The 27,733-nt window shown below is 39.2% G+C and overlaps 1 protein-coding gene across 3 annotated transcripts; it reads left to right on the top strand.

The window, feature by feature from the left end:
* LOC112045527 (proton-coupled amino acid transporter-like protein CG1139) lies at positions 1-26,444 on the top strand. 3 transcript variants are annotated; one of them, XM_024081738.2, is made up of 9 exons: positions 1-112; positions 8,734-8,869; positions 9,900-9,959; positions 12,681-12,831; positions 13,726-13,932; positions 16,464-16,742; positions 17,257-17,435; positions 18,841-19,022; positions 20,161-26,444. In XM_024081738.2, exons 2-9 carry the CDS (start codon positions 8,793-8,795, stop codon positions 20,430-20,432), a joined length of 1,407 nt encoding a protein of 468 aa, XP_023937506.2. In that variant the 5' UTR covers positions 1-112; positions 8,734-8,792; the 3' UTR covers positions 20,433-26,444. The 3 variants fall into 3 exon arrangements, with proteins under 3 accessions (XP_023937506.2, XP_023937504.2, XP_023937505.2); XM_024081736.2 differs by lacking the exon at positions 1-112 and adding an exon at positions 5,022-5,174; XM_024081737.2 differs by lacking the exon at positions 1-112 and adding an exon at positions 7,554-7,692.
* The last annotated feature ends 1,289 nt before the right edge of the window (positions 26,445-27,733 follow it).

The following is a 27,733-nucleotide window of genomic DNA, read 5'->3' as shown; positions in this document are numbered from 1 at the left end:
TAGACTGTAGTACGCTGTCGATCCCATGCTTGCCGCCGGTGCTATCGGGACAAAGTTTGTGAACACTTGTGCACTGGACTGGCGTGGTCACCCCCGATATCACGCAGGACTTGTAAGTACAATACAACCATGTTATGTAACTCATGCTATGCTAAACATTTTATCGTATGGTAATAATTATATATATGTATTATTCAGTTACTAGCGACTGTTAATTTTTTTTGTTACGCACTATGCGAAATAATAATAATGATAATAATTTGTGTCAGGCAAACTTAATTGGTGAAAAAATGCTTTCATAAAAAATGGCTTATATAACTTCTTATACCTATAATATTTTTTGATTTTGTTATGTTTAAAACAAAACAGAATCAAAAAATATTTTTACGCGCAGGGATTCGCTGGCTCGTATCGTGATGTTTGGAAGTCCCTACAAAAGGCCTATGTCCTGCAGTGGACGTCCATCGGCGGACATGATGATGATGTTTATAAACTTAATTATTTATAATTTAACAACCGACGAAAAACAGAGAGAAGGTTAACAATTCGACGTGTATATATTTTTATGTATGAACATCTTTAGCTTTTTACTAGTTTTATCTTTAACATAAAGTACTCCTACCTACCGTTCCGGTATTACTTACTTACTGTACGTTACGTACCTATAGTTGTTTTCGGAAATAAGTCAAGTTTTTCTTTATCATTGATTAATTAAATTGTGAATTAAATTACTTACCCGACGAATTTAATTTGCACTTACTTATTTTTTCAACAGTAGTTTTCCATTCTTGATTATTTAGAACAATTACGTTACATAAATATTCTATAAATATTAAATAATTAATATTTACAGAACGTTTATGATAAAATAAAATGATCGATTACCCATGCCAAAAACCTTCACCAACTACGTAGGTAATTAGTTTCAGGGGCATACTGATATCCTAAGTCCGATTTCCAAACTTAGACGTAGTTTCTTTGTATAGTAATATGACTCAGCAAAAGTTGTTCAAAATACAAAAATACTAAATTCTTAATTTTTAAATAGGGGAGAGAGAGGGGTAAAAAATAGTTTACCTACGACTTATCCTCAGACTTAGTTAGGTACTTACCTAATTTGTTTTTTTGTTATTTTTTTTTATTCTTTACAAGTTAGCCCGTGACTACAATCTCGCCTGATGTGTGATGATGCAGTCTAAGATGGAAGCGGGTTAACTTGTTAGGAGGAGGATGAAAATCCACACTCCTTTCGGTTTCTACGCGACATCATATCGGAACGCTTAATCGCTTGGTGGTACGTCTTTGTCGGTAGGGTGGTATCTAGCCACGGCCGAAGCCTCCCACCAATCTAAATATATACACAAAAGTCGGTCATGCCGTTACGGAGGAATTTGCTTACAAACAACGTTACACGAAAATGTTATATATTAAGATTGACGGACCAAGTAAATCGCTCACGATGGTAAAATAAAAACATAGTAGTCCTCCAAAGTATCGTCCTGCATCCATTAACCAGTAGTTAAAACAACAATCATGCACTTAAAACGGAAACAGTAATACTGTATAGAGGCAAGAAAAAGCATCATGACATTACTTAGGTACTCCAACTCTGTCACAAAATGCTCTAAAAGTATGCAGTATGCTTCATCTATATGTGTAGAGGCCTGGCCCTTTCATCCTTCAATCCTGAGCCACCTGTATTCAGAGTATCCCTCCGACTCGCTTGGTATCGTCTGTCCACCAAGTTCAAGTCGGTGAGGGGTCGACCAACACATGCTTTCTAGTGCGGGGGTCACCATTCCAGCACGCAACGTCCATGGTAACCAAGTTTTGTCCGGTACTGTCGCTGAGCATGCCTGTAGGTCAACGCAGAGCAAATTTTTTTTTTGGTTTCGCTGCTGCCAGATACCATTTAATAATAAAACCTGTGGAAATGGATTCTTTATGCTAGTCACTCACCATCCGATAAGTCGTGATCGGCATCGAGTCAAGCACATCGTCCAACACACGATGAGTTTTATTGACTGTCAAGCCGTTAGCGCTGCTGGCATGAGAGCTTAATTGATCGACGGCTGACTTTAGTGGAACATAAAAATAGACTGTAAGTAAATAAATAATCAAGAAGTAGCATTTGTTTATTTCCAAACTCATTTACTTGAAGCCTCATCAGCTCAACAGTGACTTCACCTCAATAGCTCAACGGTGAAGGGATCGAGCTCATCACTGAGAGGTCGTGATTCGATTCCTTTCCACTGGAAACGTGGATTCCTTCCTGGATCCAACTAACTGTGTTAGGTGTGAGTACGAGGGTATCCTCGTTAGTTGGAGGGGAATGATAATATTGGTCATAAATTTAAAATATAGGCCATAAAAAAATCTGTCAGTGTTTCGTAGGCGTGCTCGTCTCTCGTTGTTAAACGGGAAATAAATTACAATTGTCATAGTAATGAGAGCATCATTATTTATAATTATGGAGGACGTACGTACGTTCCGATTCAATACCCAAACCAATGAAGTGTAGGTACTTATGTAAATTTTCCTTAAATTCGTAACTTGAGTGATAAAGACTGAACGCGTTCCCACTTACAAATATGAAACTTCAAGGACAAGTAGGTATCTATAGTTAAATTCATTAGTATTTGGTCCTACGAGTATGTCGTCAATGGAGTAAAAGCAGGAGAAATTAAAGTATAGCCCAGCACCACATCCTGACTTAGTGGAATTAATTATAGAATCAGTTTATTACCAGCGAGCGATATTATCGGCGAGTAACAAATGCTATATTTTATCCCCGAATTCTTATAAGAATGAAAATTACGCGGATGAAACTGTTAGGGTTATGCTAGTAAAAAATATTAGCTATATCTTAAAAACATATTCAATACTAGCAGAACCTCGCGGTTTCACCCCCGTAGATCATATTCCAGTAAGAATACGGCGATAAGATATAGCCTGTGTTACTTGCTGATAATAAAGCTTTCCACCGGCGAGAGAATTTTTCAAATCGGTCCAGTAGTTTTTGAGTTTATTCGTTACATACAAAATTACAAATCCTTCCACTTTAAAATATTGGCATTTGTACTTGGAGACTACTAGACTGATGTCGTACAATTTTAAAAATTAATATTATGTAGATGCCTACTGTTATATAACAGGTCAAATATTAGCGCGATACAAATTGTTACGACGCCATCTATTGACACGTAAGTGAATCTATTAAAATTGATTTAACACTTGTTGGCGTCGCCTAGGTAAGTGGCGGTACCTCAATTGAAAAATGCTTCTGGTACTTTAAATGAGAAAATAGGAGTATTACATCAAGTGGACCCGTGAAGTTTCCTTGCGTAGCGAGAGTGGGTAACGACTCACGAGTGGTATAATGCCTGCATTGGAGCAGTAGGGTGGCCATGTTACCGTATAATACATAACATGTACTATTTTATGATGACAGTTTTGCTTTGCATGCCTAAAGGCAAATGTCCGATTATGACGGAAAGAAGAGAGAGAAAGAGAGCATAAAAGAAAAGAGAAATACCAAGTGAGTTGGCATAAAGAAAGACGTCACAGTACCATTTTTTATTCTGACTGTGTAAGTGCCCTAGGCTCCTTAATGGAACCTCAGCGGCATCACTGGGGGATTTGGGAGATCACAGAAGCATTGCCTAATGCCGCTTAAAGGTGCTGTCTTCAGAGTCAGGAGGTGGTCTTTTAGTTCGTTAGTTTAGCGAATCGGACACGCCCTGTCCAAATCAGCAGAAGTCCGAAAAATATATAAAATGATAAGAAATAATTTTAAAATAAGCAAATTTTTTGTGTGCAAACAAAAGTAACGTATACAGCAGCACTATAAGGAAATACGGGAAAGACCAATACCAACGGTCGACTATCATTTTCTTGGCCTATTACCGAAATATAACTAGATAATTTATCTAAAATTTGTATGTATGTAGATAAGTGATAAATCTGAAGATATTTTTTGGTTGTTCGTTTTTTAACGCGCTTGTGTCTGGAAAAACCAGTTCAGTTGTATAAATTCGTCACTTGCTTAAGTTAAAGTTGGTCAAATGTACCTGTATCATAACTTTCATATTATACCAATTTGTGTGGTCACCCTATCGTAATTCTACTGAGACACGTTGTATAAGAACGCGACCAATTGTGAGACAACGCTCAACGCCTTGACTAGTTACATCACGTCAACGGAACGCAAAACCATGTGTAGTGTACGAGTATGTACTCGTAAATAGCCATGCTAGTACATAATGTACGTCAATACATACGCAATAATTATGATAAGTGATAATGTTTTAGCAACCTAGTTTTTAGACTATCCGTAAAAATAATCATTCAATTATTTAGAACAAGCTTAACACGTCTGATGCTATACGGGGCCTAAAAGGCCACATAACTACCTCGTTTACGGTGCGGCTAATAAAAACATAAACGTGCTATTAGCATAACATAAACTTGGTGTGTATCTAGGGCTCTATACTACAGAAACCTGGTTTAGCATATACGAGACCACTTTGAACTTGCACTTCACTGAAAGGATATAAAGTCTAAGCTTAAATTATTCAGTTACGGCGAGTGCATACCATTACGTTAAGGTACCTTATACTTTTTATCTGGAGTTAACTCCAGGTTTTATTTTATTAGCATTTTGTATAGAATAGCAATAAAATAATATTATTGATTGTTTTAAACTTTTTCTAATACATTGCTAAAAATATATTTTTTAAAACAAATATTTTTTAATAGTAGGATCTACTAAATGTTTTTTTAAATTAGGTTATGCTGCTACTACTAGCTATGGGGTCACTTAGACCTCGTAGCTCAACTCACTTTTTTAACATACTACATAGTTATTATCATCGTACCTATAACTATTTACCTATATAGTTTACCTAATCGCGCGCGCGAAAAAATATCTACGGCCTTCAGTCAGTTCAGATATTTAGATGATTTAGATCCTAGTTAAATTACGGAACCCTAATAGACTGCCGGCCCCCTAGCGTAGAGCTGTCGTGATATAGGTCGAGCGGTGAGGGGGCGGCAGGGATTCATCTCGGGAGCATGTCTCATCTCGCGGCGGGCGACGGCTCTAGTACGTCCGCGGTCCCGCAGCGCGCAAGCCATCTCCACACCAAGACAGCCATCCAGGACTGACTAATCGCGTATGTTACATTGTTTGTTTAATTTACAAATAATATTTTTTTAGAAGTTATCTTCAAAATTATTAGTATGTACTTGCAATAATATTAAAACTATTATAATAAAAACCTATATGCTACCAATATTTTATATTTTGAGTTATATTTTCACGATGTTTAAACAAAAAAAAAAACTTTAAAAATATGTCCTGAATTATTGTGAAACTTTTAAACGATAATACATATTATCATTTTTATTTGTAATTTGTCTACATATTAAAAAGCTTTTGGTTATGTGTTTATCCTATTTGTGTTGCAACTTTAACAATTTTGAAATTATAGTGACTTATTTATTGATAAGCATGAATCCATACTTATAAAATACGAGTATTATTTATAAGAATTATACTTATTACTTATATAATACGAGTAAAGGCGAAAGTGAGTTTGTTTATTTCAATTTGACGGCTAAACCGCTGAGCCGATTTTTAAGAAAATTCACCAATGGAAAGCTACATTATCAGCAAGTAACATAGTGACACGTGTATTTTCAATTTATATTATTATAATAGTTAGTGGATGTTTCACTTTGCCTATTTTTATATTTTCTCAGCGAAGATTTTGTACTCAAACTAGATTGTGTGAATTTGTATAGAGGTCGAGATTATTCGTTGCTCGTAATGGAGAGCTATAGGGGAATGGTTGACCCACTTCCTATATTATACAGCACTGCGAACGTTTCATTATACCTATTAAGTAGTGTGAGAGCCCACGTCAATATATTGTTAATCAATCTTTATATATAGCTTTTAGATTGCAAGCCTGTGGTAACCAGAACTTCGTCAATTTATAAAAAGCTGTAAATTTGTCAGTTTCTCCTTCCTGTAAGTACGGTATGCAACGAAGGAGTTTAGACCTTTTGTTTGGTGGCTTTAGAAGGTAGAAGATTACAAGAGTCCAAATCCTCAACCGTCATAGAAAAAAGCATTTTTTTTTTTCACTTTCCACAGTATAATATGAAAAATCTGAAGCCGTGATAGCCTAGTGGATATGACCTCTGCCTCCAATTCCGGAGGGTGTTCGAATCCGGTCCAGGGCATGCACCCCCAACTTTTCAGTTGTGTGCATTTTAAGAAATTAAATATTACGTGTCTCTAACGGTGAAGGGTTGGCAGTAAACTCCGTGTCATAATTTTAGATATTATAATATAATTTATTTTATATATAAAAAGATACGTCATCTGAGAAGACCTTTGAAATCTGCAACCTCCCAAAGCCATCACGGTCCACTCCATAGTTGCCTGCCATACCATCTTAAGGTAGGAATAGGGATTGATAAATAATTGTCAGTTATGCAGGGTGCTTGGAAGTATTTCCCATAACTCTAGGGTTATATTCTTTAAGGAAAGTTAATTAAATATGAGTGAGTGAGTGAGCTGTGATACCCCAGTGGATATGACCTCTGCCTCCGATTCCGGAGGGTGTGGGTTCAAATCCGGTCCGGGGCATGCACCTCCAACTTTTCAGTTGATATCAACAAAGTCATATACAGGCTGCATCCATACCACTATCTGAAATTGCAAGAACTTATATCAGGCCTGATCCAGGTGAACCCCGAGGGGTCTACGGAAGACTCGACGGTGGTCTACGTTGACGTGACATAAAAATGGGGGTTCACGATTCGTAAGCGGGGGTCCACGAACGTTTATCTGGTTTATAATAATTGTGAATTTATTGCTTCCTTGTGCTGTGAGTAGATATCAAAAATTAAAGTTGGCTGAAATAATTTTTTGCCTGGACAATTTTAGTCTTTGTCATCCACTCACAGCACAATCAATTAATTAATTAACTAAGTAATCAATTTTCACAGTTTATTTTTTAAACTGTTATTTCCAGTAGCGTGCACAAGGTTTTTAACTAGGGTAGGCAGTACACGTACAAATTTTACAAAATGGAAAATTCATCGTCCAATATAGGTTCGTAATGAATCCTCAGGGTATGCATTGCATTTATGCATCTATGAAGTGCACGCCACTGGTTATTTCGTGGTGGCTGTTGATTCAGCTGCAACGTAAACCTGCAAGCTGCAGCCATAGATGAATCTAATCACATTTTTTATAGAGTTTTAGATAGAAAATTTTAAGGGGTCCACGGGAACCAGTTAAATTTGAAAGTGAATGAGAAAAAATGTTTGGGAATCTCTGCACTAAACTAATGTGTTAAAGAATAAGTTTTATCTTCATAACTTCGCGTGGTAGCGTTCTAAATTCATAGAAAATAGATGCCATGAAATGGTTATTCTTAATTACGACGGGCTTGTAAGACAGCTGTAGATAGCAATAGTATAGTTATTTAGTCAAACATCGACCGAGTTTTAAATAGCTTGCGCGTTTTACATAACCCTGCTCATCTCCGGCTGATGTGTGACAAAGGCGGTCAGTAATTTCCATTTTTATCATAACGCGACAGTGCGTTATTGTATTAAGTAGTATTTTCAATTATTTGTCCTTCTTGTGGATCTACTGCTGAATTAAAATTGAATGTAAGTCGTTAATGAATTGTTTCTATGTCCTTTGCTTTCTTGATCTTGACTTAGTTCATTGTTATAGAACCCGTTTATTTTATTTAAAGAATGTATTTTCGTTCGTCTCATTCTTGCTAAATTAAAAAAAAACCGGACAAGTGTCAGGCCATGCAAGTGTAGAGTTCCTAAATTGAACGTCTAAACGCTAAGAATACTGATTTTATTAATATAACTATATTTAAACGGGAAATTTAGTTATTTAGAGTAAAGAATGAAATATTAATCCCTAATTTGTAAGCCCTACTTGACTATGACAGTTTTTCTTTTACTTCCATTACTCATTCTTTTAGACCGCATTACATTTTAGGAAAGCACGTCTATTCTCTAACGATACCGTTACAGAATATTAAAATTAAAATAGGCTATTAGGTGGGCAAGTCGAGTGGCATAATGCAGACTATAGTCTGGCAAGTTCGTTGATGACACTCCCATGCTATGCGGGCGACGGGGGGAAACACTGCGTGGGTGTGAAATCGTGCGTGCGGGGAAATGATGTGCATCAGTCGTGGGTATTTCATTCATCGCTACACGTCCTCCGGCCCGCGCGGACCATCGGGAGTGTTACGAACGAAGTTACCAAGCTATAGTAACGTGGCCACCGTGACGGTTGGCAGCCTCCGCGGCGCAGTGGTGTGCGCGGTGGATTTACTAGACGAAGGTCCTGGGTTCGATCCCCGGCTGGGCTGATTGAGGTTTTCTTAATTGATCCAAGTCTGGCTGGTGGGAGGCCGTGGTTAGTTACCACCCTACCGACAAAGACGTACCGCCAATCGATTTAGCGTTCCGGTACGATGTCGTGTAGAACGCGAAAGCAGTGTGGATTTCATCCTACTCCTAACAAGTTAGCCCGCTTCCATCTTCTGCATCATCACTTACAATCAGGTGTCAAGGGCTAACTTGTAGAGAATAAAAAAAAAACATGACGTCTCCGCCTAGTCTCCCACGCCGCTCACTCAGTGTGTGGCGGGTTAGACAGTAAATTAGAGTTTTGTTTTACAGATATTGTGTGGAGCTTGAAGAGTTTGGACCAGGAGTAGGCGCCGGGCGCTGGCCTGGGCATGGATGAGAGGGGCGAGACAGTTCACCTGCGGGCCGTCCAAGACCCCGCTGAGAGCTCCTCACCAATACCCGCCAAGTAAATGGTTCCGTTTCGTTGCAACGACCGCGGCCTAAAAGTTGAACTATGCAGTGACTATGCTACTAATACTAGCTATGGGGTCACTTAGACCTCGTAGCTCAACTCACTTTTTTAACATAGCTTTGTTATATATATTGTTGTTTTACGCGGCCTAAAAGTTGAACTATAGTAGTGACTGCCTCGTCCAGTGGTTGGCCTATGTGATTATCGATCTCGAGGTCCTGGGTTCATATTTTGAGTTCAGGTCGAGATTCTGAACTTTTCTTTCTTCTAAGAAATTTTCATTACAAATTCTCTGTCGGTAAGTTAAGAAATAGTTCTCATTTAAAATTTGACAGTAGTCGATAATGAATTTATCATTATCACCATAATCTCACCAACACACATTGGAGCGGTGTGGTGGGTCTAAGATCCATATCCCGTCTTCTATATGGAAGGAGGCTTGGCCCTGCTCAATAACCTTCCAGTGAAAGTCCCATTAAAATCGTTTCAGCAAACAGATTTTTTTAAAAAGTGTGCTTGTGTTTTAGTATCGTGTATATAAATGTAATTTTCCTCCCGACCTCCTAATCTCATGGTGAGATTAACCATGTACGCAAGAGATATTATAGTGCACAAGTGTGTGCGCAAGCACAGGTCCACTCTTCCCTACCTCTCGAAATCCTATGGGACGGCAAACCGACACGATCGGTGAAAGATCAGGCGCAGGACCGACGGCTTTACGTGCTCTCCGAGGCACGGGGGTGTACTAACACCGCCAACTTCCCAACTCCAAGCTGTTATTAAGATTTTTCTTGTAAGAAACATCCCAATAGCCTATTTTTTTGTTGGCCTTACCTTGGATTTGAACCCTAGACCTCATTGCCCGTAGCTAAACCAGCTAACCACGGGACCAATGAGACAGTAAATAAATATAAGCACTTGGGAAAACACAAGTACTTTGAACATAAACAGACACTCCAATTTTATTCATAAGTATTGATATAAATGTGTATGTGTTATCTAATAGATTTTCTCTTGATAACAGAGAAGATCCGGACGAAGACTACGACCCTCATTTACATCGGAATTTGCCGAAGCCCACCAAGTAAGTGTACTCGTACTGATCCATGATTTCTTTGATTACGATCAACGTTCAGCTTCGAAATCATTAAAGCTACACATGCTCATTTCAAGAACGAACGCATGCTACTATTGAGCAGTTGCTACTTATTAGCATGTGTATCGCAACATTGCTAATAACGAGCATGCTTATTTCGAGCATGCTCAAGAATAAAAACAGTCGTGCGATTTATGAGCATGCTACTTGCTGCGCGGGTGTAATTTCAGCCAAATCGGTTCAATAATTGCGGCGTTAAAGAGTAACAAACATCTAAACAAACATACATCCAAATAAACATTATATTTTTAAATAATTTAAGTAGGATTAATTGTTTGTAACTTTTGCATTTTTTACGATCAGACCTTTAATATTTTCAAAAACTAATTGAAATTGAAAAAACAAAATCTACGTGCGATTCCGAATTGAATGACAACTCAACACCGTTTACCAGTGTCCAGTGTAATGGATTCTAATTGCCACAGAATAGAAACATGTCAATCCCTAAAAGTCGTGGTTTGATTATAATTAATCCTCTCGACCTCTTAAAGAATTGAACCAAATTGCACGAAATTGATGACTTTGATCGTTTCCCATTTACACAGGTCAATGTTTCCAATGTTTTACTTCATGGTATTTCAAAATATATAATCGCGTACCGACACATACAATTATTATTTTATTTCATTGAACTGGCAGTGTTTATTTATTTAGGTAAAATATTGCAATTTAATTTTCAAACAGTTATTCTCAATCAATACAGCTGGATTTTTTCATACATTATTTATCAAATTTACCTATAATTTAATGTAAACCAACCATTGTCATCTTGATGGTTGGTTTACTAAGTGGCTTTATTATAAACTAGCGGACGCCCGCGACTTCGTCCGCGTAAATTTCGATGTCAACTTTACTACTACCCCTACCCTACCCTACCCCTACCCCTACGCTACCACTACCCCAACCCTACCCAACACAACCCCTACATCTACCCTACCCCTACCCCCATCCTACCCCTACTCTACCCCAAATCTACCCCTACCCTACCCCTACCTTACCTACACCCTACCCCCATCCTACCCCTACCCTCTCCGTACCCTATCCCTTTCCTACCCCTATCCCAGCCGTACCCCTATCTCACGCCTATCCTACCCCTACCCTACCACTTCCCTATCCTACCCGTACCTCTACCCTACCACTACCCTACCTCTACCCCTACCCTACCACTATCCTAAACCCGGCTCTAAACCTACGCTACCCTTACACTACCCCTACGCTTCCCTACCCGTACCCGTAGGGTAAGGACCCTACCCTGTAACTTCTCTATCTTACTCCTACCCTTAGCAAAATAGGTCCAGTCCTTCGAGAGTGGTGGTATGACTAAGAGAAATAGAGACTTCTATGCTAATAATATAAAGAGGTAAAGTTCGTGTGGTTGTAGGAGGTAATCTCGGGATCTACTGGACCGATTTGGAAAATTGTTTTACCAATAGAAAGCTACGTTATTTGCGAGTGTCATAGGCTATGTTTGATCCCCATATTCACACGGAAACGGGAACTACGTAAATGAAAGCGCCGGGCGTCATATAGCGGAATTTCTGCGTCTTAGAAATTTTGTATTATCTCCGAAACTATTTAAGGTATTAACATACTGTAAAGGGCAAATCTTATCTCCATAATATCCTTGTGATAATTAAATAATTTATTTTAATAAGGATTAAAGTTTAGTTGTATAAATAATGACGTAAACCTAAGTATATAAAATTAATAATTTTTAAAACACAAAAGGTACTATATCTGCTAATATATAGAAGATAGATATATGGTGTCGCGAACTTTTTTGTAGAACTTTTAAAGATACATAAAGTCTCCATAAATTAATTTCAATTTTACACAATAGTTAAGGCAGCGCATGCGAATAAGTCTGTTTAAGAGGATTTTCAGTCCGACCTGTATGACAAAAACTGTGATAACTCGGCTAATATATATGATACTAATATAAAATATAGCCTATAGCACTCCCCGATAATGTAGCATTCTACTGGTGAAAGAATTTTTTAAATCGGACCAGTAGTTCCGAAGATTACCCCATTTAAAAAATGTGACAAACTTACAAACTTACATACTTTACCTCTTTATAATATTAGTATAGTTGTGGACGAAGATTACGGTTATGATATGGGTTTCAAGCGAAAGGATTTACTAAGAAAAATGCAAATTGAGCGTGACTAATAAATAGCTTATTTGTAATATTTACTTATTTTATAGGTATTTCAACTTCAAAAATGAGTTTGTTTATTTGCTAAGCGTTCACAGCCAAACCACTGAAGCAATCCATATATATATTTTAATATTATAAATGTTAAAGTGTGTATGTCTGTTTGTTTGTCCGTCTTTTACGGTAAAACGGAGCGGCGAATTGACGTGATTTATTAAAAGAGATAGTTGAAAGAATGGAGAGTAACATAGGCTACTTTTGTCTCTTTCTAACCCCCACACTTCCCTAAACTGGGGGATGGAAAATTTTATGGAGAATTCCGCAGTTTTCAAGGTAAGAAGGCAAGTTAGAAGTTGGGTAGGGTAGGGGTAGGGTAGAGGTATGGTAGGTACCCCCCACTGGTACGGGAACTGCGCAGGGCTACCGCTATAAAATAATAAATGACTGTTGAGAATTGATGTCGGTTTAACTAAATTCTGATCTTTCCTCAGTAATATAGAGACGTTGGTGCACCTGCTGAAATGCAGCCTCGGCACGGGCATCCTGGCGATGCCGCAGGCATTTGCGCGAGCCGGCCTGGTCACTGGGATTATCGCCACCGTCCTCGTCGGGATACTGGTCACTCACTGTTTGCATGTGCTTGTATGTATTTTTTTTTTATAATTTTATGACTTCTTTATTAGGCTAATTTACGACCCACTACAGGGCTAGGCTTCCCACCTAATAGGATAGCGATTACTTAGTCTTCCATGCTGCTTCAATGTAGATTTAGGATATTACTGACAATGACCAGGGTAGCTTTAAGGGCTCCGAGCCACGGGCGTGTATCTCCAACTTCGGAACTCCGGGCTGTGAATTTAACTGAAAATTTCTTAGAAGTAAGTACACCATATAACCTGACCCAGGAGTCGAACCTAAGACCTCTTGATCTGAAACCATTTATTTTATGACATATAATTACTTATTTATTTAACAATTGATTGATACTCTAGCATTGTCATGTTTTTAATATTAGGTAAAACTAATTAAAATGATAGACTTTGATACACAACCTTGCACTTTGATAAGCATAATACGAGTAAGTATAAATTACTTGCAGACCCAGTCAAGCTTCGCTTTGACTTATGTGGACTTCTTCCTTACCCCTACCCTACACTACCCTACCGTTACCCTACCATACTCTATTCCTACCCCTACCCCTACCCTACCCCTACCCTACCCATACCCTACCCCTACCATACCCCTACCCTACCCGTACCCTACCCATACCCTACCCCTACCATACCCCTACCCTACCCCTACTCTACCCCCAGCCTTCCCCTACCCCTACTTTGACTCGCGCTTGCGCCGACATATTTGCGAGCGGTGAGCAGGATGAGTGGCATAAAATGTGGCAGAACAAGTAACGTGTCCACAAGACGTCTCTGCTCACTCCCGCACCTTATTTCGCCGCTCGTGCAGTCTGTGGAGAGTGGGTCTAGGCCCCGTCCTACCCTTCGTTCAAGGATGGTTGGATGAAGTAGTGATTGTCGGCAGGTGCGGTCGCAGTACGCGGCGTGCAAGCACCTGAGGGTGCCGCTGCTGACGTACCCCGAGTCAGTGTCGACGGCGCTAGGCTGCGGACCGGCGGCACTGCGGCGGTTCGCGCGCCCCGCCGCGCTTGCTGTCGACATCTTCCTCGTGGTGTACCAGCTCGGCATATGCTGTGTCTACATCGTCTTCATAGCTGATAATATTAAAAAGGTAAAGGTTTTGAAGTAAAACTTCGTTACGCATGCACGTTACGAAAATTGTGATCGAGCGGACTGGTGTTGAAAGGGAGAGGTTATAGAAGATAGAAAGAAAGACAGTTACATTTCGTATGTTACTGTATTAGGAGTAAGAGAGTCTTCAGTCGAAGTACCTTCTGTCTCTCTCGGAAGTACCACATAGATATAGTACCACATAATAGAATATATCATCGTCATCATCATTATCAACCCATATTCGGCTCACTGCTGAGCTCGAGTCTCCTCTCAGAATGAGAGGGGTTAGACCAATAGTCCACCATGGTGACTTCACACGTGCAGAGAATTAAGAAAATTCTCTGGTATGCAGGTTTTCTCACGATGTTTTTCCTTCACCGTTTGAGACACGTGATATTTAATTTCTTATAATGCACACAACTGAAAAGTTGGAGGTGCATGCCCCGGACCAGATTCGAACCCACACCCTCCGGAATCGGAGGCAGAGGTCATATCCACTGGGCTATCACGCCTCTGTATAATATATAATATATACGAGTAATGCCACATAAAAGCTATCATATGGGTAGAATAAACTTGTGTCTATTATAAGTAAGCCTGACTGTATCGTTATCGTAAAATCAGATGAGATTGCAGTCAAGGGTTAACTTGTAATGAAATATTAAAAGTATAATGATAGGTTATGGAGGAGATCTGTCAGCAGTTGTCTTCAGAGCTACCTCTCAGCAACTAATCAAGCAGCACACAGATGAAGTTGCCATTGAATGGCAATAAGTCTCAATTACTATTCTCCCTTGGCATGTAATTGTGCATCTAAGCTCGTACGTATTGCTGGCGGAATGTAACTAATAATTAACAGATCGGTTACATCACTTATGATACATCGACTCGTGGACTCTGGGCTTGTGATGGCTAGATCTTCGTTATGTTATAAAGTTAAAGTTACAAGTACATGTCAGTCCATTTTCCTACCAAAGGTACTAAGGTAAGCATAGTAAGCTACTATGGAGATTAAACCGTGCTGGATTTGGGCGGTAGCAGGTCATTGCTACCGCTCAAATTAATCAATTTAGACCCTCAATTTTCAAAGTTATTATTTTATATTCTAGCTTCAGAATATTAATTAAAAATCATGTCCCTTAACTCACATAACTTCATATGTGAGTTAAGGGACATGTGTTCATACGCACTCTTGTCGAAAGACCCTTAAATTTTGACTTATAACAGTGTTTTCCCAAGGGTTACATGAGATTGTGACATGATTTCTCATATTTTATGAGATAGAATAGTTTACGTTTTATACTTCAATGGAGCCGTGACAACCTAGTGGATATGATCTCTGCCTTAGATTTGGAGGGCGTAGTTTTGAATCCGGTCCGAGGCATGCACCTCCACCTTTTTAGCCATGTGCAGTTTATGAAATTAAATATCACGTGTTTCAAATGGTGAAGGAAAAAGTCGTGAGAAAACTCGCATACTTGAAAAATTTCTCAATTCTCTACGTGTGTGAAGACTGCTAATCCGTACCTATTTGACCAGCGTGGTGGACTAAGGTCTGACCCCTCTCATTCTGAGAGGAGACTCGTGCTCAATAGTGAGCCGAATATGGGTTGTTAATGATGATGATGATGAACTTGAGTGGTTGGAGGTCTCGACCCTCGAAACCTGTTACCTAGCAAAGCCATCACTGTCCAAACTCCATAGTTACCTACCATATATTCAGTTTTTAAAATATGAGGAAGGTCTAACTATCCCAGGCTCTCATGCTATCGGGACAGAGCGAAGGGACGTATCTTCACTGTCAATTGTATTCAATGAACCGAGGGGGTGAGGTGTGCGGGCGGGCTAACGCTGACGCTTGCAATAAGCATGAACGGAAACTTACATTAGACCATACCATTATGCTCCCAAAACTCTGTCAAGTAGCTTTTGTGACCAACCCACATTAATGGTAGGTACTCTGTGTTACAAACTACAACGGGTATCATATAATACAAATAAAAATCAATCTTATAGCAACGTTTTAAAATCAAAGTTTGAATGAATAGAAGATTTGTAGAGAACATAGGACAATGATTCACACAGAACACTTGAACTTCTTCTTTATTTCTTGACGGCCTACGTGGCGCAGTGGTAAGCGTGGTGGATTTACAAGACAGCGGTCATGGGGTTGATCCGCGGGTGGGCCATTTGAGGTTTTTTTTTTTAAATGGTCCAGTATGGATGATGGGAAGCTTCTGCCGTGGCTAGTTACCACCCTACAGACAAAGATGTACCGTCAAGCAATTTAGCAATCCGGTACGATATGTAAAAACCGAAAGGGCTGTGGATAGTCATCCACCTCCTAACGAACCCACACCCTCCGGAATCGGAGGCAGAGGTCATATCCACTAGGCTATCACGGCTATCGCGACTATATATACAATCACAATTTCGTATAAGTATGACTAGACTTAGCATACGTCAAAGATAGTGAATTAGCCTGCATAGCCAATTGAAATATCTGCTAAAACTTACTGTTGTTTCCAGGTAGTGGACCCCTACTACGTGATGGCGGTAGAGATCCACATGCTAATAATACTGGGGCCCCTCATCGGATTCAACCTAATCCCGAGTTTGAAAATGTTAGCACCATTCTCTGCGTTGGCGAATGCTTTGACATTTGTGGGTCTGGGCATAGTGGTGTATTACCTCCTGGCAGGCAAGAAGCCAGAGGCGGCTGAAGACCCCTTGGATCTATGGGGTTCAGCTGACACCTTCCCCCTGTTTTTTGGTACAGTGCTGTTTGCTCTCACCGCAGTTGGAGTGGTAAGTTAGAGAACTTTTCAGAATTTATCTTTTGCCAAGTCATCATTATCATCAGCATATTTTTATCTTTAAGTTTATATTTTGCCCACAGATGCCATTTTGAAGTGTAAATATAACCATTATTGCGATTCCCCTCCTATTAGTCGGAAAAACCTGTTACTAGTGGGTACGATAGATATTTTCCCGTTGCCTATTTAATTCAAATAAATAATCAAATCTTTCCTCTTCGTACGCGTGAAATTTAATTTTTCACAAATCCCTCAGGTATGTATTTTTCCAGATTAAAAAGTAAAACCAGTGAAAGTCTCGTGAAAATCCCGACATACAGACAGACAGACAAAATTTAAAAACAATCTTGAATATGCGGTTTTGTGTTTAAAACTATAGTCACTTAATAAAAAGTAGTTATTTTGAATTCACTGTCAGACACTGCAATTTTATTTATATGTATTGATTAGTAATATTGCCTATAAATTGCTCGAATGTAGCAAATACAAAAAATATGTTCTTCTAGGTAATTGCTCTCGAAAACAATATGAAGACTCCGAAAGCCTTCGGCTCGCCGTGTGGCGTCCTCAACTCAGGGATGACGATCATAGTGGTGTTGTACGTGACTGTAGGCGCTATCGGCTACGTGTTCTGCGTGTCCAAGTGCAGTGATTCCATCACACTGGATTTGCCCAAAGACGACCCGTACGTATTAGTTTAATTCATCATCATCATCATCATATCAGCCGATGGACGTCCACTGCAGGACATAGGCCTTTTGTAGGGACTTCCAAACATCACGATACTGAGCCACCTGCATCCAGCGAATCCCTGCGACTCGCTTGATGTCGTCAGTCCACCTGGTGGGGGGTCGCCCAAAACTGCGCTTACTAGTGCGGGGTCGCCATTCCAGCACTTTGGGACCCCAACGTCCATCGGCTCTTCGAACTATGTCCCCGCCCATTGCCACTTCAGCTTCGCAACTCGTTGAGCTATGTCGGTGACTTTGGTTCTTCTGCGGATCTCCTCATTTCTGATTCGATCACGCAGAGATACTCCTAACATAGCTCGTTCCATCGCCCGCTGTGTGACTCTGAGTTAGTTAGTTTAATTACTATCATCTTAATCATCATCATCATCATCATCATCATCATTATCATTATTGTCATCATACTGCTGAACGTAGGCCTCTTATAAAGACTGTTGTTAACATGATTTTCTGCTCCCTGCAACCCGCTAATTGATTATTTGTTCATTTAAAGAAGTATACTTGTTATTCCCATTTTATTGTCCTCTTGAGAGAGAATACCTGAGTTTTATATTGCGTTGTTGTGTTTGTTGCGTTTAGTCGCTGTATATAATAAGGTTACGGAGGACCGTAAAGCTCCTAGTATAAAGTCCATTATCAGTTGGCATTATCGAGTGTATATGAACTGTGGTAGCCCAGTGGATATGACCTCAGCCTCCGATTCCGGAGGGTGTGGGTTCGAATCCGATCCAGGGCATGCACCTCCAACTTTTCAGTTGTGTGCATTTTAAGAAACTAAATATCACGTGTCTCAAACAGTGAAGGAAAAATATCGTGAGGAAACCTGCATACCAGAGAATTTTCTTAATTCTCTGCGTGTGTGAAGTCTGCCAATCCGCATTGGGCCAGCGTGGTATACTATAGGCCTAACCTCTGTCATTCTGAGAGGAGACTCGAGCTCAGCAGTCAGCCTAATATGGGTTGATAATAATGAATATCGAGTTGTTTACAATTTGAGATAACAATCTATTGTTATTGTTTACGTCGAAAACAATGCGCGAGTCTTCCAAGATCTTGCATTCCCAGAATGATCTGGAATCATTGTCACCGGTATAAATATATACCGCACGGGACCATAGGGGCAGTGAAACTTCGGAACGAAGTGGAGTAACATCGAAGTAATATCAGCGATACAAGTGAACAATAGTGAACTCGGCTACGATTTTGGACAACGAATTGCCTACGTAAGGAAGTGTGTATTGGTACTCGAAACGACTGGAATAAAGACTCATACGAGTCACCAAGAGTTTCATTCCAAATCCTCGAATAATAGTTAGTGACATTATGTTGTTTTGTTCCCAGGCTGGCCACGAGTGTCATAATAATGTTTGCAGTGGCCATCTTCATCAGCTACTGCTTGCACTGTTACGTGCCCGTCGAGGTGCTGTGGAAGGGTTACCTGCTGCCGCGAGTACAACGCTCGGCGCCCAACCGAGAACGTCTCTACGAGTATGTACTGCGAGTGGCACTTTGTCTTCTCACTTGTGAGTATACTTTTTTTTTTATTCTCTACAAGTTAGGCCTTGACTACAGTCTCACCTGATGGTAAATGATGATGCAATCTAAGATGGAAGCGGGGTAATTTGTTAGGAGTAGGATGAAATCCACACTCCTTTCGGTTTCTACACGACATCGTACCGTAATCCTAAATCGCTCGGCGATACGTCTTTGTCGGTAGGGTGGACTAGCCACGGCCAAAGACTAGAGACAGACATACCTAGACTGATTAAGAAAACCTCAATCGGCCCAGCCGGGGATCGAACCCAGGACCTCCGTCATTATATCCACCGCGCATACCACTGTGCTACGGAGTCCGTCAAGAAATTTCTCAAGACCTGCCTCATAAAGTAATGTATCTATTGATGAAAACCGCATAACAATCCGTTTAGTATTCTGAGTTAATAAGTAGGAAGGAATGGTAAAATAATTATCTTTCCGTAAGTTTTTTTAATATTAAAAACTTAAATATTAACTATTCATATAAAAAGTTTATATTTAAGAGCTCTTCTAAGTTTTTATTTCTTTTTAGAAATGTATAATGCAAATTATACAGTTGGGCTGAAGTTAGAAGTTACATTGATTCATTGATTCTGGACATTATCATTAAGTTTAGTGATCGTGATATAGTCAAATGCTATGGAACTTAGACTATCTAAGTTCCATAGCCCAAGCCCCATAATAGCCAAAATAGCCACTCACCATTCGATAAGCCCACATGCCTGCAACGCTAACGGCTTGACGTCGGACAAAACTGATGTTGTGTTGGTCGCGATCAGTTTTATCAAGCCGTTCACGTTGAAGACATGTGAGCTTACTTGATCGTTAGTGGCTGACATAAGAATGGCAGCCTAGCCCTGTAATTGGCCATTAAAATAGGTTAATGATGACCTCACTTTGAATCAAATACTTTTGGAGTTTACTCCTTAAGAATCGATTTTTGATATATAGCCCCCATTATGAAAAAATATGGCGTTACATTTTTTGTGCGCAACCTATTCTGCACACCTTTCACCGTGCCCTGCCGCCAACAGCGTGCTGCGGGGCAACATACCTACACCTATTTAGAGAGTCGATCTAAAGTCCATCCGTGCGTGCGAACTGACACACACTTTTGTTTTTCAGTTGTACTGGCGGTTGCAGTGCCTCGTCTTGGCCTCTTCATATCACTATTCGGAGCGTTGTGCCTATCAGCGCTCGGTATCTGCTTCCCAGCGCTCATGGAGGTGTGTGTCAACTTCCCTCAGAGAGCCAGCACGGCTAGAAATATCTTATTTGGCAAGGATGCTCTCCTGTTCATTATAGGTATAGTTGGTCTGATTGCGGGCACTTACACCGCTTTGGTGAGCATAGTGCGCTCGTTCCAACCAGTGCCAGAAGTAGTACCGCAGGCTTGACGTGCTATATAAGCCACGTAGACAATGTCGTACCAAAGACTTCTCATACCGCACTAGCTGTGTGTTCCTGCGGATCTATTATGTATCTCGGTGTACGGTTATAATGAATCACTTCGTCGTTTTTGCAATCATCTAGCATAGGCAAGTTAACACTTTTTTTAACTAGTCCTAAATAGTTCATTTTTTTAAATTTTCTTTGAGACGTGATTACATGAAAATTTTAGTTTTTAAATATATTTTTGACAATACGAGCCAAAACGCCTGTCGGCCATGATGGTCTATATTTCTACTGTTTCATGACGTCATTATAAAAAATCCCTTACAAACGGAGCATTTTACATAAATATTAGATAACAATTAGTTTGACGTATAAACATCAAGTAACTTTGATACGTCACAAAATGGACGACAGCATTTTTGACGTTTGGATAATTTTAAAAAATACGTGATTTTTAAATTAAGTCCGATATATTTCGGACCGTTATTCCATAAACTATGGGAAATTAATATTGTTTATATTAAATTTGATATGAGTCAACTATCTAATATGTTTTCAATGGAATTACATAATTATCTTCGTATAACTGGTCATTTCGTTTAAAAATATAGATGATCTTTACAACAAAAATATACTGCCACTTGATGTAAAATGTCGTAGTCAAGGTGATTTCGTTGAAATAATTGTTAGATTTATCACAAAACGAACGTAGTAACTCCATAAACCAATGATGAACAAAGAAGATAACCTCATTCCAAATTACAGTTGAAATGTATGATAGCTAATGCGGATTCAGTTAATTGAATCATCCACCGATATACATAATAGGCCCGCTGGCAGCATCACGACATTAATACTTTATCATTCTTTTACATGTTAAGGTGGGTACAGATTGGTGCAATGCAACATGCAATGCAAGAATTTGACATCCACATTGCTGCAATGTATCACGAATGCTCGTGGTTTGGACGCCTCGCGCGCACGAACTGCGCCTGGGTCGCGCACGCTCCGAGCGTTACAACTCGTGCGCGGTTCGATCCGAGATTTGTCGGTTTTTGGTACGAACACAAAGGGGCGCGCAGTGTGCGCAAGACTGAGCCGACTGATTCGTAGTCAATGCACGTACCGCGCGCGCCACACGTCCAAGGCAGCAGGGAACATGCAATGTAAGGCAGAATATTACATTACATGTTGCATTGCACCAATCTGTACCCACCTTTAGAGTCCATCAGTGAACTACGACCTTGTGTTTTATTTTGCGAGTCTTGAACTGTTCTGTTTATCAAACTAATGTAAACTATTGTTTATTTTTGTCATAAATTGCTTTCGTTTCGGAAGTAATTAAGAATTGGTACAAAATAGTATTTTATACATATTGATATTGTTACTCGTACTATAAAAGGTTAATTTTATATCTCTGTTTTAGTTTCTTCTACTGCCTACATACCTACATATAAAACCATCGCCGATCTGTATTTATATGTATGTTGATAATAAAAAAGCGCTATTTTAAGTACTAGAAAGTCAATTTACTAACTTTTGTGGTGAAAAATACAATTAGCTGTAAGCTTCTATGTACAACGATACAAATTAGACATTGTTTAGCCAGTAAAATAAAAAACGCCTGTTAAAATAAAATAGCAAATTCAGCTCAAACGATTATTATCTTCTCAGCCGTTTGCAGGCGTAAATATACGAGTATCTAATATTTTACATAAAGTCCATCAGTATTAGATAATAATAATAATTATAATTAAAGAACGTGGCGGAAACAAAGGCGCTTTGAGTGGTTGATTATAATGAACAGAAATATAGAAGTTTATTACCTACTACTATATCACTTTTATTAACTAAATCAATATCCAATATAGATTACAGTAACTCTTTACTTAGGCTTATAATTATGGTGTCTTCTTCTACTTGTACCTAAACTGAGAAGAAGGCATTTTCTTGCCACGAGCGTTACAGTCTAGAACCGCATAAGGGCTTACCCAAGGCCATAATAGTCCTTTGTATATTATAATAATAATAGTATCTCCTATGCAGTGGCGGATTTACAAACTTGGCGCCAGTGGGCTGTTAAATTTTTGCCTTCTAATGACCTCTGAAATTCGCTACCCTACTCCCATTTTTCATATATGTATAGACAGAAAAGAGTATTGAGGTTAAAACAGTGGACACGAGAGGATTACCAGCAGAATCTCTCTATAACTTGCTTAAAAACCTTGGCCTCTCTAGAACTGCAGCAAGTTTTATCTTAGAACGGGTATCTGCTTTAATAGGATCTTACCAAGTTTGGCTACGGAGTGTTATTCGATTGTCAAGGAATTCATTAACCATACATCCTGTAGTCACAAATCCAGGACTCTGCTCGAAGCTTTTCTCTCTACCACGCGATGGACCCGGCACCTGCACAGTGAATCCATGGAAGGCTAAGATATTCGTCTCATTTAAAAATGGTTTTCTTTTTATGTTAGACAATATTATGTTCTGGACCAAATTTGCCGCCCCGCAAAATCTGCCGCCCTAGGCTTCGGCCTACTCAGTCTACTAAATCCGCCACTGTTCCTATGTTATTTTTATTGATAGTAACAATAAATACAAGAAACTCGTTAGCCTGTGATAGTTAACATCGGCGTGCTATGCTTCACGATAGAACGAGAGCTTGCATAGCCAGATTTACCTCATTCTAAGACTGAAAGCCTAAATTGTGTTTGATTTTGGAAGGTAGAGGGTTTTATGGGTGCAATCTCCCAACCATTGTTCCAGTATAAAACATGTCAAATTAAAATTAATTTACTTCAAGTAGGCTTAGTTTACAAACACTTTTGAAGCGTCAGTCAAAACAGATTGACTATTTGTATAGACTCTACCACCGGTTCAGAAGGCAGGTTCTGCTGAGAAAGCAGGCAAGAAACTAAAGAGTTGCTCTTAAAAAAAAGAAGCACACGTTATTCTAATTCTAGGTCTGTATACTTCCTGTGTGAGAAATTAAATATCACTTATCTCAACTCTCAAACAGTGGAGGAAAGACATCGTGAGGAAACCTGCATTCCTGAGAATTTTCTTATTTCTCTACGTGTGTGAAGTCTCCCTAACCGCATTTGGCCAGCACGATGGACTAAGGTATATACACTCTCATTGTGAGAGGAGACACGTGCTCAACAGTGAGCCGATTATGGGTTGATAATGATATTTCCCTCGGCTTAATGAGGAGGTTCCTCACTCTGGAGCCTTGACCACCGGTTGCTTGGAAACTCAAATGTCCCGCAGCGGGAGGGTGAATTTTTTTTACAAATTTTTAATAATGTTTTGTTTTTATACTTATATTGTTAAAAATTTAAAAAAAAAGGAGTAATAAATAAATGAAAGTTAAAGATTTGAGAAGTCATGTCCCAATCACTTAGCTTCACAGCAACTCATCGCACTCATGCTAAGGGTCTGACGATTGGAGACATGATTCTTCATCCTGTAGAAAATATAGAAAAAATACGCTTTTTACTTTTGTTTGTATTCTTAAGTCTTAACTTATTGCTTTATACTTGAACAATTGAGGATATGGACCCTTGAATTTGCCACTATGTCTAAAATTCATAACTGCTTACCCAATGTGTAGAATGAGGATTGTCTTGCTTTCATTCTCGCGTTCTACGACGCTCATTGTATTGTGTGTATGTGCCTTATGATGTGGTAGTGGAAGCTTATGTGAACCAAAAACTTTTGATCGACTGATAGTGAAATCAGTAGATAGTTTCAGCTCCAACTTCCGCTGCGTAGTTGGTCCTTTTGACGTGTGTAGGGTGATTGCTCCAGTAATTGGCCTTTACATAGTTATTTATTGGCTACCTTGACTAAAGTTAAAAGAAACAAGCATATCTAGGTAAGTACGAGAGAGAAAGTGACATAAATATGTTCCCTTGCATACACACCGTCCATTGTAGTACGTCAGAGTAATAACAGATGGCGCTCAAAACAGCAGACTCTTTCTTTCGACAACAAGTCGTCACTTGTCAGTGAAGCCGCATGCTTGTCGAAATCTTATGGTTTTGGTTCCTCATTTTTATACAATATGAAATGATATTTCAGTTGGCTTTTTTCAACACGCGTATATTAGCTTCACTTGTAACTATGTACCTACCTATGTAAGAAACTCAATTCTTGGAATCTTAATTTTACCCAATACCGACGATTCTTTGATATACGATGACAATACATGACTAGCTAGATGGCGTACTGACTATTTGAAATCTACCCTCATGATATGGATATCAAATGAAAGGGTTTGCTATCAGAATTACGTAAAAATAGTCTAGACTTAAATCCAATATTTGTTTGTAATTTTTAGTACGTGCTAAAAGCGGGGTTTTTTTTAACTTTTTAAAGTTATTCTTTTTTAACTACAAAGTTAGTATCTTCAAATTAAGAGTGAAATAGAAGGCAAAGGTGTTCCGTTCTCTGCGTCTGTATCTGCATGTAGGTAAAATAATAATAAAAATCGGTTTCCTGGATTCAGAGGTTACCCCTACAACACAACAAACTTTACCCTTTTTATAATATTAGTAATTATAGAACTCAGATTTCAATCGGACGATGACTTCAAGTTTCTTTGCACCGAAGATCTATTTTTCGATCAAAAGTTTGAAGCACGGTAGATCTCTAAAGGTGCACTTACACGGGCAATGAAAATCACTCCATTCTAGATATTGATTATTTATGACGTCACGAATACATGAAACAATATCCGGAAATACCAAAGTTGCTGAATGTAGCGCCTAGGACCCTTGCGATAGAGAAAGAAAACCGACTAAAGTTTCCCAAACTAATGGATATTCGGCAATAAGTACGAGTATAGACGACTTTTCGCAGTATGGATTAAGTATAATGAATAATTTAAATCAATATTGCCGAATAGAATTCCATAGGTACGTGTTGCCAAGCATACAATTGCTCCATAAATTTCTCGTGTAAGCGAACCTTATTGAAGGTATTATTTTGACACTTTAGATTCTAAAAAATAGGCGTTAAATAGCTGTTAATGTGCAAATGACGTCATTATTATAACGTGAATGTAAAGGAGTCTACAAACCAAATCGTCATCTTTGGCGTAAAAAACGATTCTATATAGGTAATTATTCTGTATTCTTTTCGAAGTCTGTTTTCAGATGCTTTGGATGTAGCGGTAAGTTGGGTAGAGTGCGAGTTTGTCTCATTCGTTTGCGTAAAAGTAAACTTAAATTTATATGGAACTAGCGGACGCCCGCGACCACGTCCGCGTGGAAGTCAATGTAAACTTTCAATCTCTATTTCATATATATAGGTTGAATTTTAAAACTTCTTAAATAACGTTATATTTCTTATCTTTTTTTATGGTTTATGAAGAAATTTCCAAGACTGTAAACGAAGAATTTTCTATACAAAGTTTCTACCCCCATTTTATCCCCTTGGGGTTAGAATTAATCAAAACTCTTTCTTAGCGGATGCCTACGTCATAACATCTACCTGCATGTCAAATTTCAGCCCGAACCGTTCAGTGGTTTGTGCTCTGCGTTGATAGATCACTATATCAGTCAGTCACCTTTGAGTTAATATTTAGATTGTAACAGCATTTGCACACAAATTATGTTTTCTCTTATTTTTATTACTACTGTGAGCTGAGGGCATATTGGCAGTTTGGTACTGTTACTTTCGCGTTAACGTAAACGCGAATTTCCAAGTAATTGAAACAGCGCCATCTAGTTGCACTACTGTAAAACTGGTTCAATTCGCGTTTACGTTATGGCGATAGTAATATTTTAAGCTCCCACTAGGCACACTGGTCTCTAAAAACGAACTTTCAGTTCATACACACATTCATGGTCGGTTTACCACTACATCCTTAGCCAGACGGACTTCCTGGAAAAGATAGACCAAAATACACGCCGACTTTAGTTTGTAGTCTCTTCAATGTTTGCATATTATGTAGTATGTGATTAAGTTTGTAATGTTATTTTTTAGATTAAATGTAAATAACTACATCGATTGTTTTATTTTTTCCATAATTAATAAGTAACCCTAAATAATGAACCAATAATCGATAACAACATTATCAACAAATGCAGTGGCCCATAACAGGGTTAGTCCTTCCGCCTTATAGCAATTAGCACAGCAAACATCACGCGGTATCACCTGTGTAGTAAACAAATAACGTACCTTTGGTAAATCAAAATTAGTTCAGTAGTTTATAAAATATCCCTATAAACTTCCAATCCTTACCTCTTTATTAAATCAGTATAAATATGAAGCCTTAGACCCACCACTCTGCTATCGGGTTGGCAGGCTCAGGCTAGGCTGGTTAGGCTTCTCGTTCAGGACCGCCAGTTGCCTCCTTGACGAGGATCTCCGATCCTTGACGAGGATCTCCGATATAAGTACTCGAGTTTTTAACTGGTGGGATTCTTCGGCCGGATGGATACCACTCTACTGACAAAGACGTGCCGCCAAGCGATTTAGCGTTCCGGTACGATGTCGTGTAGAAAGTTCGCCCGCTTCCATCTCAGATTGCATCATCACTTAACATCAGGTGAGATTGTAGTCAAGGGCTAACTTGTAATAATAAAAAAAAAGAGTTGTTAACGCTGTGTTCCCGGTGCGATTCAACAATAACAAAGAAAAGCCTGATGTTCGGACGCCGCTGGCTGGGTTGCGGTCGCTTAACACGTTCGCTGCGGTACGAGGTCAATTGACCTCGTACGTCTAGTGTCTTCGAGAGTTACGAGGTCGATGGACCTCGAACCGCACTAGAGGAAAGTACAGAAATATCAGTGCCGTAGCGAACGTGTTAAGAACATTCTCGTGGCTCAGTCATCAGGTGGCGAGTTGGAACACCGCGAGATTTAGTCGGTTGAAGTCCGACATAACCTTTTTGCCTGCCCCTGGCGAGGATCCATGAGGATTTCCCCACGTAAAAAAGGCTGGTTGGGATTAGTAATGTTTGGTTCTGTAACGATCAGATTTTAATGAAAATAACCGACGGCGTAACGTGCATTCCGTCTGGTGACATGGCATTATGCCACCAGTAACTTTTCAACTCCAGGCTAAGATTTTTTACTGAGATTTTATTGGAAGAAAGAAAAGCTAAAAGACCTTGTCATTCGACGAGTTCGTCTAGCAATCTGTAGTTGGGAAATTAGTGATGTTACATCCTCTTTCTACGTTTTATTAAATTTCTTTGAATAACTTTCGTTGTTTACTATGCGACTCAATTAAATTATAACATTTATACTAGAGAGACAAATTATAATTATTGTACCATAATTATAATTTG

Source organism: Bicyclus anynana, chromosome Z, assembly GCF_947172395.1.
Source record: "Bicyclus anynana chromosome Z, ilBicAnyn1.1, whole genome shotgun sequence".
Lineage (NCBI taxonomy): Eukaryota > Metazoa > Arthropoda > Insecta > Lepidoptera > Nymphalidae > Bicyclus > Bicyclus anynana.
The sequence above is the reverse complement of the archived record's forward strand: the minus strand, read 5'-3'. Positions and strand labels throughout refer to the sequence as shown.